At 50.4% G+C, this 15,568-nt stretch overlaps 1 protein-coding gene across 1 annotated transcript in view; it reads left to right on the top strand.

Moving 5' to 3' along the window:
• Positions 1-15,568, top strand: part of CFAP74 (cilia and flagella associated protein 74) — a 56,448-nt gene that overhangs the window by 23,087 nt on the left and 17,793 nt on the right. The window contains exons 17-19 of the mRNA XM_065892100.1: positions 629-791; positions 10,386-10,456; positions 10,860-10,982. Of these exons, the coding sequence (XP_065748172.1) occupies positions 629-791; positions 10,386-10,456; positions 10,860-10,982 (357 nt within the window). The remainder of the gene's footprint in view (positions 1-628; positions 792-10,385; positions 10,457-10,859; positions 10,983-15,568) is intronic.

The following is a 15,568-nucleotide window of genomic DNA, read 5'->3' as shown; positions in this document are numbered from 1 at the left end:
AGACAACTTCCAGCACAGCCAGTGGACACTGGGGGGGATTATTTGAGGGTGAGGACAAGTGCCTGGGCCCTCAGGGCTCCCCGCGGGCACCGGCCCTCTCCTGGTGGGTGTCTGTCCGGCTGGACGGCAGCTCCACCCCGGCAGTGCCCTGTGTGTCCCCCCGGGCCCCTGAGTTGCATGCGGCAGGCACTCCTTCGGTCTGTTGTGAGCCCGGGGGAGAGGACTGGGGGTCAGTGACCTCTGGGAAAGGAGCAGAGGTGGGGTTGGGCCGCTCTCAGCCTGCTGGGATCTGAGCTGAAGCCAGGAGAGCTCGGGGCTGGAGCCTGGGGGGCCCAAGCCCGTGTGGGGGAAGAGCAGGCGTCCTGGAGGAACTTGGCTGGGTGCGCACATGCAGCAGGCTCCGGGACGGGGCCACGGCGGAGCCCGCCTGGGCGAGAGGGGCCCTGAGCCCCGGACGAGCCTGGCACGGGTCGCCAGAGAGCTGTTGAGGGGTGCTGTGGGAGCCCGCGGCCCCCAGCCCGGATACGGCCAGGCTCTCAACGTGGCCCTCCCCAGATGGCGGGTGTGGACGGATGATGGGATAGGCAAGTGGAAGCTGCCAGTAAAGGTGTCACATTCTCTTTTTCAGAGCAGTAGCTTTACATGTGAAGACAAAGGTTTTGACAGTAAAGTCACCACCAGTTTTTCCGAGCAGCTGACGGCGGGCAATGAGTCTGTGCCCGCAGATGTGCCGAGCCGGAAGGAGTCTGGAAAACTGGACATAAAGGAGAAGGAGGAGGGGCGCCCCGTAGGTGAGCCGGGCCCGCGGCCTGCACTCAGCACGCAGCCCTGGGCCGCCTTGGCAGCAGGGCCCCGAGCCCCAGCCGTTTGACGGGCAGAGGGGCTGGCAGGCCGGGTCGGAGGGCCCCAGAAGGACAGATTCCAGGAGCCACTCCAAGCACGGTTGCGTCCGGCAAAGCCCGGTTGTGCCAGTGTGGTGCCAGGGGGCTGGGCGGTGCAGAATTTTTCCAGGGCTCCAGTTCTAAGTAAGTAAGAAAATATTCATACGTATTTATATATTCAACTACATACTGGTTGTGGAGTGGATTAAAATTTGCATCCATATTTAAGCTGACAGAAGACTTAAAGGAAATGCACAGCTTTGGACTACCAGGCTGGCCACAAGGGGAACTGCCCTCCTCCCTGCCCTTGGTGGCCCTTGTTGGGACATCTGAGGAGCCCTGCCTGGTGGAGGGAGGGAGGGGATGGGGAAGGGGCCGGGGGCTCTGCTGAGAGGGTCGCTGAAGGCCCCAGGCTGGCTGGGGCCACCCTGAACTCCGTCCGGAAGTCAAATGCGTATAACACGTGAGGACAGTTTAAAGAAGAGCGAGGAAGTCGGCAGCCCGAGCCCAGGCCGAGCTTGAGGAGGACGAGGGCCCACGCGGCCGCGCTCGCCGGACACACCGCCTCCCCAGGGGCGTCCCTCTGGCGTTGTCTTCAGCGTTTCCTTGCCTCCCTTTGCGTTTTCCCTCCACGGCCACAGTCAGAAAGGGCTGCATTTCTGCAGCGTCGGGGCCGCGGGAGCACATCCTGAGTCGTTACGTTGCTTGGCGTTGAGCTCTGTGGGGCGTCCACGTGGACTGGACGGGGGTCCTCTGCGTGGCGGCTCCTCTCACGAACATGCCTCGGTCACAGGCCACCCCCACCGGCTCACATCAGGGGGATTTCACGGCGCGGGCCGTGCGCGCAGGGGCTCAGGCGGCGTCTCCAAGTGTGTGAGTCTCCCTGGGGCGCGTCTTCGGCGCATCGCGGGGGACGCGCGGCCTCACTGTTGTTACTGCATCTGTTCTTGTCCCGCGTGGCTGCAGCTGGGACTGCGCTACCCAGTGCGGCTGCCACTAGTCACATCTGGCTATTCAGATTTAAATTAACCAAAATTAAGTAATAGGAGAATTTCGTTCCTCCTTCCCAGGAGCCACATTTCAAGAGCTTACAGCCACCCGCGGCCCTTGGCTGGGTCCCACTGGGCAGCTCCGCGGGGTCGGTCTGGAGGCCTGGGAAGGGAGGCTCCCGTCTGTACTGCTCACGCCGCCAGTGAGGTTGCCTGTCTTTCCAGGTGCCTGTTTACCATTTGTATTTTCTTTTGTATGAAATACCTGTTCAAGCTTTTCACCCACTTTTTTGCGGGGTGGTTTGTCCTTCCTTATTTAGTCATAGGAGTTCTTCCCAGGTCCTGTATACTTAGTCGGTTAGGAGGTGGCAAATATTGCCTCCAAGTCGAAGTCGCGGCTTGTCCTTTTACTCCCTTGATGATCTCTTTTCTTAAGTCAGAGTTCTTAATTTTATTTTATTTTTTATTTATTTACATTTTTGGCCATGCCACGTGGCATGTGGGATCTTAGTTCCCCAACCAGGGATCGAACCCACACCCCTCGCATTGGAAGTGCAGAGTGTTAACCACTGGACCGCCAGGGAAGTCCCAAAGTTCTATTTATTTATTTATTTGGCTGCGCCGGGTCTTAGTTGCGCCACGCGGGATCTTCATTGCGGCATGAGGGATCTTTAGTTGCGTCACGCGAACTCTTAGTTGTGGCATGCGTGCGGGATCTAGTTCCCTGACCAGGGATTGAACCCGGGCCCCGTGCATTGGGAGCAAAGAGTCTTAACCACTGGACCACCGGGGAAGTCCCGGAAGTCCCAAAGTTCTTAATTTTAATGTTTGCAAATCTACCCATCATTTCTTTTAAGGTGTGTGCTTTATGCCTTTATAGCAACTTTTCCCCTATCCCAAGGACATAAGACGTGGCTCTTACGTTTGGGTCTGTGGTCCAGCTAATTTCTGTGTGTGATGTGAGGTAGACGCCAAGGCTCTTCTTTTTCCCACGTGTATGTCCCATTGTTCCTGCAAAACAGGTTGAAAATACTTTCCTTTCCCTGGTGGATTGATTTGTTACCTTTGTTGCAAATGGATTGAACGTGTGGGTATACTTCTGGACTCTGTACGCTGATCGGTTGACCCATTTACCTCTCCTGACCCAGCACCATCCATCTGGATTATTGTAGCTTTAGAGTTAGCCTTGAAGCCATGTAGTGTTAAGTCACCCAACTTTGCTCTTTTTTTTGGCAAGGTATTTGCTTTGGACGTTTTAGGTACTTGCATTTCCATATGTTTTCTTTGTGTATAAATTTGTTTATTTTATTTTTTATTTATTTTTGGCTGCACTGGGTCTTCGTTGCTGCGTGCGGGCTTTCTCCAGTTGCGTCGAGTGGGGGCTACTCTCTGTTGCAGTGCACGGGCTTCTCATTGCGGTGGCTTCTCTTGTTGCAGAGCGTGGGCTCTAGGCATGCGGGCTCCAGTAGTTGTGGCACTCGGGCTCAGTAGTCGTGGCTTGCTGGCTTAGTTGCTCCGCGGCATGTGGGATCTGCCCAGACCAGGGCTTGAACCCGTGTCCCCCTGCATTGGCAGGCGGGTTCTTAACCACTGCGCCACCAGGGAAGCCCCTGGGGGACTGTTGATAAACATCGGTGTGAACATGGGATGCAGGAGTGCATGGGACCCCTGCCTCGGTATTTTTCTAATACTCCAGGAAAGCATCTTTCAAAAGACCGTTTTTGTAAACTCACACGTGGCTTCAAGACCTACTTTAAATCTACAGTAATCAAGACAGTGTGGTCCAGATAAGGACACATGGATCAGCGGATCAGAACAGAGATTACAAAACGTGGAGAGAGGAGAGACGCTGGGGTGCACACAGATGGTTCTGTTCCCAGGGGGACAGAGGGTGAGTGGGTAGGGCTCCCTCCTCACCTCCTCTGCCTCCTGTGCTGGCTCAGGGGGTCAGCTGGCCTTGACCCCCAGCACCACACGTCAGGAGGGGCCGCCTTCCGAGTGGAGTTTGGGCCACCCCCCACGGGAGGTTCGTGGGGGTCCTCGCATCAGCTGTGCAGCTCCCGGCGTGGGCCCCTGAACCTTCCTCACGGCTGCAGCATGGGGCGCGGCAGGAGTGCTCAGAGCAAAGGGTCTGCCTCAGAGGGCTGCACACGTGGCGGAGAAGTACATCACGAGTATGAGCTGCCACGGAGCAGAGCAGCAAGGAAGCAGCAGCATGGGCCCCTTGCCCTTTAAAGGTGGCGAGGGGGTCACCTTGATGGTTGAAAACCATCATCCGGGACTTCCCTGGTGGCGCAGTGGTTGAGAGTCCGCCTGCCAATGCAGGGGACGCGGGTTCGAGCCCTGGTCCGGGAAGATCCCACATGCCGCGGAGCAACTAAGCCCATGGGCCACAACTACTGAGGCCGTGAGCCACAACTACTGAGCCTGCATGCCACAACTACTGAAGCCCGCGTGCCTAGATCCCGTTCTCGGCAACAAGAGAAGCCACCGCAATGAGAAGCCCGCGCACTGCAACAAAGAGTAGCCCCCACTCGACGCAACTAGAGAAAGCCCGCGCGCAGCAACGAAGACCCAACACAGCCAAAAACAAACAAATAAATAAATAAATTGTTTTAAAAAAAGAAAAGAAAACCATCAGCCAGTCCCGTGTGGGTCTGCAGCCTGGACCTGCGACCCCATGCTGTCTCCAGCCGAGACTTTAGGGGAAAGTGGTCCCAGGTTGGACGAGCTTCGGGGCCCAGCCACACAAAGGCCAACCCTCTCTGGAGAAGTGCAGCTTCAGCTCAGAACTCAAGGAACTCCACAGGTAAAAGTGCCAGGAAGCACGTGCTCACAGTCAAAAACTGCTCTGCCTCTTCATTACGATACTAGCAGATGGATCCAGCAGGATGTGAGAATGGATAATACATCATAAGCAAGTGGGGTCTGTCCTCCGAACACAAGGCTGGTTCAGCATTCAAAAATCATCCAATATTGGGCATCCCTGGTGGCGCAGTGGTTGCGAGGCCGCCTGCCGATGCAGGAGACACGGGTTCATGCCCCGGTTCGGGAAGATCCCACATGCCGCGGAGCGGCTGGGCCCGTGAGCCATGGCCGCTGAGCCTGCGCGTCCAGAGCCTGTGCTCTGCGACGGGAGAGGCCACAACAGTGAGTGGCCCGCGTACCGCAAAAAAAAAAAAAAAAAAAACTACACCTAACAGTTAACATCATACTTGATGAAAGATTGGATGCTTCGGGCTTCCCTGGTGGCGCAGTGATTGAGAGTCCGCCTGCTAATGCAGGGGACGTGGGTTCGTGCCCCGGTCCGGGAAGATCCCACATGCCGCGGAGCGGCTGGGCCCGTGAGCCATGGCTGCTGAGCCTGTGCGTCTGGAGAGACCACAGCAGTAAGAGGCCCGCGTACCGCAAAAAAAAAAAAAAAAAAAAAAGATTGGATGCTTCTCCTGAAGGTTGGGAGTACAGCAAAGATGTTCATTCACTCATAGCTATTCAGCGCAATAAGGCAAGAAAAGGAAATAAAAGAAAGTTTGAAAAGAAAAAAATAAAATCAGCTTTATTCGCAGACAACATGACTGTCTATCTAGAATATCTCAAAGAATCCCCCAAAAGTTACAGAACTAGCGCGTTTAGCAAGGTCACAGGATACAATATACAAAAATCAAGCATATTTCTAGATAGAAATTAACAATTGGAAATTAAATTTTTATACGTATCATTTATAACAGCACCAAAGACATGAACTAGTAAGTTATAAAGCTAAGAAAAAATGTTCAGGGTCTGTATGCTGAAAACTACAAAACTCTGATGAAAGAAATCAAAGGCCTCAATAAATTGGGAGATCCACGGAGCTTGTGGATGGAAAGTCTCAATATTGTTAAGAGGTCAGTTCTCCCAAAACTGGCTGTAGATGAATGCAATTCTAATCAAAATCTAGCAGGGCTTTTTATGGGAATTGACAAGCTGATTCTAAAATTTATATGGAGGGACTTCCCTGGTGGTCCAGTGGGTAAGACTCCGAGCTCCCAACGCGGGGGGCCTGGGTTCGATACCTGGTCGGGGAACTAGATCCCACATGCGTGCTGCAACTACAAAGACTCAGTGCAGCCAAAATAAATAATAAATAAAATTTATATAGAAATCTAAAGGACCTAAAATAACAAACAATTTTGAAAAAGAACAAAGTTAGAAGACTCAGACTACCTGATTTCAAGACTTCCTCTAAAGCTGGGGTAACACATAGCGTGATATGGCAGAGAGAGAGACATAGGGTTTCAGTGCGACAGGATAAAGGGTCCAAAAATAGACCCCCACAAATATGCAAAGGTAATTCCTTGGAGAAAGAAAGTCTTGTCCTCAAATGAGACCTTAACAATTAGATAAATATATGCCCCCAAATTAACCTCCATCCATTCCTCTCGCTGTAAACAAAAGCTGCTCAAAATCATAGATCTAAATGTAAAGCCTAAAATCATAAAACTTCTAAAAGAAACATAGGAGAAAATCTGTGTAACCTTGGTTTGGGCAAAGATTTCTTAGATATGACATCAAAAGCATGATCCATTCTTTAAACTGTACCGTTTAAACTATAAACTGTACATCCAAAAAAAAAAACCCTCTGGACTTCATCAAAACTGAAACTATCTGCTCTTCTAAACAGACTGTTAAGAGAATGAAAGATAAGCCACTGAGGGCTTCCCTGGCGGCGCAGTGGTCGAGAGTCCGCCTGCCGATGCAGGGGACGCGGGTTCCTGCCCCGGTCTGGGAAGATCCCACATGCCGCGGAGCGGCTGGGCCCGTGAGCCATGGCCGCTGGGCCTGCGCGTCTGGAGCCTGTGCTCTGCAACGGGAGAGGCCACAGCAGTGAGAGGCCCGCGTACCGCAAAAAAAGAAAAAGATAAGCCACTGACTGGCAGAAAATATTAGCAAATCACGGACCTGATAAAGAACAGATCCAAGTAAGTCAGAAAGAGAAAGACAAATACCGTATGCTGACACATATATATGGAATTTAAGAAAAAAAAATGTCATGAAGAACCTAGGGGTAAGACGGGAATAAAGACACAGACCTACTAGAGAATGGACTTGAGGATATGGGGAGGGGGAAGGGTAAGCTGTGACAAAGTGAGAGAGTGGCATGGACATATATACACTACCAAACGTAAGGTAGATAGCTAGTGGGAAGCAGCCGCATAGCACAGGGAGATCAGCTCGGTGCTCTGTGACCACCTAGAGGGGTGGGATAGGGAGGGTGGGAGGGAGGGAGACGCAAGAGGGAAGAGATATGGGAACATATGTATATGTATAACTGATTCACTTTGTTATAAAGCAGAAACTAACACACCATTGTAAAGCAAGTATACTCCAATAAAGATGTAAAAAAAAAAAAAAACAGATCCAAAATGTATGAAGAACTTTGAAACCTCAATTAGAAAACAAATAACCCAGTTTTCAAATGGGCAGATGACTTGAACAGACACTTGACCAAAGAAGATGTGTAGATGGCAAGTAAGCACATGAAAAGACTCGACAACAGTAGACAGACGGAAAAACAAATTAGAACCACAATGGGCCGTCACTACACGCCTGTTAGAAGGGCGAGATTAAACCCCAGCCCCTGACAGAAGCAAGTGCTGGCGAGGGGCTGCCGTGACCCTCGTCGTCGCTGCTGGGAGTGTGCAGTGCTATAGCCGCTGTGGAGAGCAGTTCAGCAATTTCTTATGAAGTCGAACAGACCCCGTACAACCCAGAAACCCCACTCCTAGGTACTTACCCAAAGAAACGAAAACTACATTCAAACAGAACCCTGCATGTGAATTCACGTCGAGGGACTCTTTGTGATTGCCGACGTCTGCTGCCTGGTGAGTGGATAGACAACCTGGCACCTCTCTGCTCTGCAGCGCTACTCAGCAATGAGAAGGAATGAACCGGGGACCCACACACAGCACGGATGCACCTCACGACATCACACTAACGAAAAACGTCAGACGCAGAAAACTGCAGACCATGTGATTCCACTTATGTGTCATTCTGGAAAAGGCAAAACTGTAGGGACAGAACACAGACCAGTGGTTGCCAGGAGCCGGGGAGGGACTGACTACTAAGGGGCACAGGGAGAGCTGGGGTGGGAGGTGATGGAAACGTTCTGTATCTTGATTGCGGTGGGGGATACACCCTGTATGCATTTGTCAAAGCTTTCAGATGTTTACACTAAAAAAAAGAAATGGGAGAGAAATCCCTCAACACAAACGACAGAGAGCCTTACGATCTTGCATGCTTCAGACATTATATGATGAGACATTGTAAATAAAACAAGCACACTTAATGCTTTGAAAAATATCACAAAGGAATAAGATCAAGTAGAATTGAAATGAAGGACTTCCCTGGTGGCACAGTGGTTAAGAATCTGCCTGCCAATGCAGGGGACATGGGTTTGAGACCTGGTCCGGGAAGATGCCACATGCCGCGGAGCAACTAAGCCCGTGCGCCACAACTAGTGAGCCTGCGCTCTAGAGCCCGTGCTCTGCAACAAGAGAAGCCACCGCAAGGAGAAGCCCGCGCACCGCAGCAAAGAGTAGCCCCGCTCGCCACAACTAAAGAAAGCCCGCGCGCAGCAACGAAGACCCAACACAACCAAAAATAAATAAGTTTATTTTTTAAAAAAAATAAACAAAATGAACCAAATAAAACTTCTAGCAGTAAGAATATGATCACTGAAAACAAACAAAACCCCAATCACTGGGTTAAACTGTGGATTAGACACTGCTGAAGAGACAGTTAGGGAACTAGAAGATAGAGATGGAAACATGAAAGAAGCAGTACAACATGTGTACTGTTGAGGATGAGTAAGGAGCGACTTGTCCGTTGGAATCAGGAAAAGACAGTATTTAAAGAGCTACTTGCTGAGAATGTTCTAAAATGTCGAAATGCCTCTAACTCCAGGAAGTGAGTGGGCGCATGGAGCAGATACACTGCACACATAATTAATGAAAGTCTTCCTGATCGTTAAGAAGCCTGATTCTGGACTTAGTGGAAGCACGCCGTATTCCCAGCAAACTGACCAACACGAGTCCACCCCGGGTCACCAAGTGACCCCAGCCAGCATCCATGCAAGATGAAGCAGCTGACCCCAGGGTCTGGCCCGGACTCAGGGCATAGGGAAGGACCCCGTGGGCCCAGGTCTGGGCTCTCACCGAGGTAACTCTTGAAGCAGACAAGGACGTAAACAGTGGGGTGGTGGGAGCCAACTGGCCCACTCGCCCCCACCCAACCCGGTGACAGTCGTAGCCGCTGGCTGCATGAGAAGTCTGCCACATTGGAGGAGCCAGAACTGGGGGCCTCTGCCTTTACAACCCCAGGCCCCAGAAATGGTGCATACCGCCCTGTGGTGGCCTGGGGCAGGCCGCAGCAGTGCACCTGGGGTCTCCACAGGGCCAGCCTGGCAGCCCAGCTGGGGAAGGACTCAGAAAGGACGCTGACCTTCACCTCTCCTATCAAACTGGGTCTGTTCACTTGCAAAGTCAACAGGAAGACCTTCTCAGATGAGAGGAAACAGGGTCTACCCTTCCTGATGGATGGCCTGCCATTCTTGGGGTGCCCTCCCAAATCCCGAGGGGCGGGCCGGGATCCATGGCCCACCAGTGGGGAAGAGATGTTCAAAACATGCAGGCAACGTGCACACAGACAAGGCTAAATGAGTGTGAAAATGAGGCTGCGAACATGTTATTATCACCTGAAAGTGGACATTGTGTTACATTTCCAGAGCTCAGCAGAGCCTCTCGGGCTCTGGTGGGTCCCTGGGAAATGACTGACCCCCTCCCCACGCCCCACCCTGGCCCAGCCCTGACACAGCACCCTGATGTTTCCTCCTCTTCATACAAACCCCCTTGAGCCCACTTTCCACTCCTCCTGCTTTGAAGTGAAGCCCCAGATGGTCCACTTCTCGGCTGTCCCCTCTCCAATGCGCTGCTCTCGGGCCACTGCACCCACCGGGCCGCCCTGGGGCCAGCATCCTTCACCCACCCCCTTCCCTGCGCTGGGGCTTTGGGCAACTAGGGACCCTCTCCCACCCCAGCCTCCTGCTCCAGAGGTCACAGTGCCCACTGTCCAAGTCCACCTGAGAAGCCCCAGGCCTGCGGCTTGAGCTGGGAGTTCCCGAGGTCCCTGACCAGGAGATGGCCACGGGGGGAGGGGGTCTGCGGGGGCACATCCATGCAAACCTGGGGCCACAATGATAGCCTCCTGTGGCCCCTAGCCCTGGGAAAGGGTGGGGTTGCTGGAGATGGTATTGTCAGGAGCTGTCTGCACAGGAGGGCTGGGGTGGCCCCCACGAGCCCCAGAACGGCACCCGGTCTGGGAGAGGGAGGGGGCCGGATGGTGCCCTAGCGCCCCAGCTCCCGCTCGGGCCTCACGGCCCCGGGAAGCCAGGTTGGGGGTGGCCACGCCTCGGGTGTGGCAGAGCTGCCCAGCCATGCCTGGCCAGCCTCACACCTGGACCCCTCTCTTCCAGAATCAGAGGAAGTGACCTTGACCACCATCGTGACTGTACCTCCCAACGAGGAACAGACGGAGTTCTCACTGGGAGAGGTCAGGTCCACCTTCTTCTGGCCCCCAGGGTGGTCTGTCCATCTGACCAGAGTCGGACCAGACTAGTCTGGCCGCTGGACTCGCCTCCTCTGGGCAGTTAGCTGTCTCAGCCGGTGTCCGGCTGCCCCGTCTCAGGCTGGGGCCGGGTGGGTCCAGAGCCACGGAGGCAGGGCCCTGGGTACCCCTAGTCCAGCTCAGAGGAGACACCAATGCAGGGCCTTCCCAGCCAGAGCGTGGGGGCTGTGCATGTGTGTGCAAGGACCGTGTCATCAGGAGAGCGAGGGCGCACTTGGGGGCTGCCACCACTCGCCCCCGCAGTGACCCGGCTGTAGTGAGGCCACGGGAGACACCATGACGGGAACGTGAAGGCTGAGCGGCCCTGCCCACCTCTCTTGCCGTGCAGATAACAGAGGGGGAGATTGGCCCCTTCAGCACCATCAAAGTGCCCGTCATCTTCACCCCGATTGTCCCGGGAACGGTCTCCACCAGGTTCAAGGTCGTGTTTAAGAATCAGCAGTGCCCGACCGTGAGTACCCTGCTGCTCCCTGGGCACGGGGTCCCCGCCCTCTGCGTTCCCTCCACCACGACCACGTGAGGCTGCTGCCCGCACTGCCCACGCTTGCATGGCTAGTCAGTGGCACGCATGGCTGGCAGCATAGCCAACACATTCACACCTGTGAACACGCACGCACACACGCGCACACACACACGCGCACACACACACACACCTTGCACTTAATCACTAGGGATGTCGTTCTTAATTTCCCAGTAATTAAAATTTGTCATCATTACTTTTTAGATTTCTTATAAGTTTATTAAATTGAATTACGCTCAGACAATATAATCTGCAAAGCCTTTTTTTTAATTTGTTAGTTTTCTTTGTGACCAAAGGCGAGACTGATTTTGTACGTATGAAATGTGCATATGAAGAAAGTGTATTTAATGTCTGTAAACGGATTTATTAGCTGGATTATTCACGTTATTCATAGCCCTCCGTGGGTTTTTTTTTTTTTCAAGTCATTTGCCAATTTTTCTATTATATTTTGTTTCTTACTAGGATTTTGAGTTTGTGGAGGTATTTTTTTTTAGTTACAGGTGTACAGCATAGTGATTCAAAAATTCTATAGATTATATTCCATTTAAAGCCATTATAGGGAACTCCCCGGTGGTCCGGTGGTTACGACTCAGCGCTTTCACTGCTGTGGGCCCGGGTTCAATCCCTGGTCGGGGCACTAAGATCCCCCAAGCCATGCAGTGCAGCCAAAAAAAAAAAAAATTATGCAACTCAGTTATAGTCCCCGTGCTGTCCCGTATATCCTTGCAGCTTATCTGTGTTTTAAAATATTTATTTATTTGTTTGTTTGTTTGGCTGCGCCGGGTCTTAGTTGTGCCATGCAGGGTCTTTTAGTTGCGGCATGCGGGATCTAGTTCTCAGACCAGGGATCGAACCCAGGCCCCCTGCATTGGGAGTGCAGAGTCTTAGCCACTGGACCACCAGGGAAGTCCCTGTAGCTTATCTATTTTATACATAGTAGTTTGTGTCCCTTAATCCTGTACCCCTATCTTGCCCCTCCCCCGACCCTTCTCCCCACTGGTACCCACTAGTTTGTTCTCTATATCTGTGTGTCTGTTTCTGTTTTGTTATATTCATTCAGTTGTTTTATTTTCTAGATTCCACATATAAGTGATAACATACAGTGTTTGTCTTTCTCTGTCTGACTGACTTCACTAAGCATGATACCCTCTAGGTCCATCCATGTGGCTGCAAACGTCAGGGTTTCATTCTTTTCATGGCTGAGTAGTATTCTGTTGTATATATGCACCATGTCTTCTTCATCCATTCCTCTGTTGATGGACACCTAGGTTGCTTCCCTATCTTAGCTATTGTAAATAATGCTGCCATGAACATTGGGGTGCATATATCTTTTCAAATTAGTGTTTTTGTTTCTTGCAGATGTATACCCAAGAGTGGAATTGCTGGGTCATATGGTAGTTATATTTTTAGCTTTTTGAGGAATTTCCATACTGTTTTACACAGTGGTTGCACCAGTTTATATTCCCACCAGCAGTGCATGAGGGCTCCCTTTTCTCCACATCCTCTCCAACGCTTGTTATTTGTAGACTTTTTGATGAAAGCCATTCTGACAGGTGTGAGGTGATATCTCATTGTGGCTTTGATTTGGATTTCCCTGATGGTTGTCAATGCTGAGAATCTTTTTATGTGCCTGTTGACCATGTGCATGTCCTCTTTGGAAGAATGTCTATTCAGGTCTTCTACTCATTTTTTTTTTAACTTGTTTATTTTTTTGGCCATGCCACACAGCATGTGGGATCTTAGTTCCCTGACCAGGGATCAAACCCGGGCTCCCTGCAGTGGAAGCGTGGATTCCTAACCACTGGACCACCAGGGAATTCCCTTCTGCTCATTTTTTAATTATGTCGTTTGTTTTTTGATATTGGGTTGTATGAGCTGTTATATATATTTTGGATATTAATCCCTTATCATTCACATCATTTGCAAATATTTTCTCCCATTCAGTAGGTTGTCTTTTCAGTTTTGTCAGTGGTTTCTTTCGCTGCACAAAAGCTTTTATGTTTAATTAGGTCCCATTTGTTTATTTTTGCTTTTGTTTCCTTTGCCTTGGGAGACAGATTCCAAAAAATACTGCTACAATTTATGTCAAAGAGTGTTCTGCCTACATTTTCTTCTAAGAGTTTTATAGCTTCCGGTCTTACATTTAGGTCTTCAATACATTTTGAGTGTATTTTTGTGTATGGTGTTAGAGAATGTTCTAATTTCATTCTTTTACATGTAACTGTCCAGTTTTCCCAGCACCACTTGTTGAAGAGATTGTCTTTTCTCCATTGTATGTTCTTTCATCCTTTGTTATGGATTAGGTGACCATAAGTGCATGGGTCTATCTCTGGGCTCTCTTTCCTGTCTCATTGATCTATGTGTCTCTTTTTGTGCCAGTACCATGCAGTTTTGATGCTTGTAGCTTTGCAGTATAGTCTGGAGTTCAGGGAGGATGATTACCCCAGCTTTGTTCTTCTTTGTCAAGATGCTTTGGCTTCCCTCCATGTTCCTTCCACACATCTATCTTCCCTTATGACCCGATCTTTGACAAGTTCTCCTTACACTCTTTTTTTAACATCTTTATTGGAGTATAACTGCTCAGTTATATTGGAGTATAACTGCTCAGTATAACACAGTACAATGGTGTGTTAGTTTCTGCTTTATAACAAAGTGAATCAGCTATACGTACACATATATCCCCATATCTCCTCCCTCTTGTGTCTCCCTCCCACCCTCCCTATCCCACCCCTCTAGGTGGTCACAAAGCACCGAACTGATCTCCCTGTGCTATGCGGCTGCTTCCCACTAGCTATCTGTTTTACCTTTGGTAGTGTATATATGTCCATGCCACTCTCTCACTTCGTCCTAGCTTACCCTTCCCCCTCCCCGTGTCCTCAAGTCCATTCTCTAAGTCTGCATCTTTATTCCTGTCCTGCCCCTAGGTTCTTCAGATCCATTTCTTTCCTTTTTTTTTTTTTAGATTCCATAAATATGTGTTAGCATATGATATTTGTTTTTCTCTTTCTGACTTACTTCACTCTGTATGACAGTCTCTAGGTCCATCCACCTCATTACAAATAGCTCAATTTCATTTCCTTTTATGGCTGAGTAATATTCCATTGTATATATGTGCCACATCTTCTTTATCCATTCATCCGATGATGGACACTTAGGTTGCTTCCATCTCCTGGCTATTGTAAATAGAGCTGCAATGAACATTTTGGCACATGACTCTTTTTGAATTATGGTTTTCTCAGGGTATATGCCCAGTAGTGGGATTGCTGGGTCGTATGGTAGTTCTATTTTTATTTTTTTAAGGAACCTCCATACTGTTCTCCATAGTGGCTGTACCAATTTACATTCCCACCAACAGTGCAAGAGGGCTCTGTTCAGCTGCTTTATTGTTTCATGCATGAGGGTTTATAGTTGTTTTCTTATCGTGAATTGTGCCCTTCACCAGAACCAAACATCCCCCTTCATCCTGCTGCTCATGGCACCTCTATATCCAGCTGATCCCACAATAACGACAGGGCCACTCCTGCTTTCCTCTGCTTCACCTTCACCTCATGTCCCTTTGTCCTCCCCCGCCCCCGGCCAATATTTATCCTTTTGTAATGGCTTCGTGTGTCTTTTAAGGAGCCAGGTTTTGTCTGTGGACCCAGACTACTGTTGCTGCCGTCAGGGGGAGAATCCAGCGCGTTTGCAGCATGGTGTTCACACCTTGTTTTACTACTTCCGTTAGTTCTGTCTACTATTCATTGTATCATATGGTTTCCTCACTTTCAGTTTTCTTGTTTTCATTGGTTTGGTCAAGTTGCTACTTATTCCTTTTTTCCCTGTTATTTGGAAATTCTACTTTCATTCAATGAACAGTCCCCTCCCCTTTCCCAGCCCTTAAATCCCACATGACTTTCTATTTCTTTTTTTTTTTTTTTTATAAATTTCTTCTCTTTTTTTTGTGGCTGCACTGGGTCTTTGTTGCTATGCGTGGGCTTTCTCTAGTTGTGGCAAGCGGGGGCTACTCTTCATTGTGGTGCGTGGGCTTCTCATTGCAGTGGCTTCTCTTGTTGCGGAGCACAGGCTCTAGGCATGCAGGCTTCAGCAGTTGTGGCACACAGGCTCAGTAGCTGTGGCTCGCGGGCTCTAGAGCGCAGGCTCAGTAGTTGTGGCACACGGGCTTAGTTGATCCATGGCATGTGGGATCTTCCCGGACCAGGGCTCAAACCCATGTCCCCTGCAGGCAGGCAAATTCTTAACCCCTGTGCCAGCAGGGAAGCCCTGACTTTCTATTTCTTAAGTGCAAGAGGACGATCCTCCAAGACGGATGGTACCCCAGCAGTTCACTCCACCACCACTTCCTTATGACCAAAGTAAAACATGATTTTGGGTCCCTTTTATTCACCCTCTTTCTCGGCCCTCAATGTCTCGGCTTCACTTAACTGTCATTACAATTATTAGCATCTCCTCCGACTCTGCCCCCACTGCTTCAGGAGTTCTGACCCAACACCGTGGTCCACGATTCCAGGCAGGTGGCC

The sequence above is a fragment of the Phocoena phocoena genome, chromosome 1, assembly GCF_963924675.1.
Source record: "Phocoena phocoena chromosome 1, mPhoPho1.1, whole genome shotgun sequence".
NCBI classification, from domain to species: Eukaryota; Metazoa; Chordata; class Mammalia; order Artiodactyla; family Phocoenidae; genus Phocoena; species Phocoena phocoena.
Note: the sequence above shows the minus strand (reverse complement) of the source record. Positions and strands in the feature narration are given on the sequence as shown.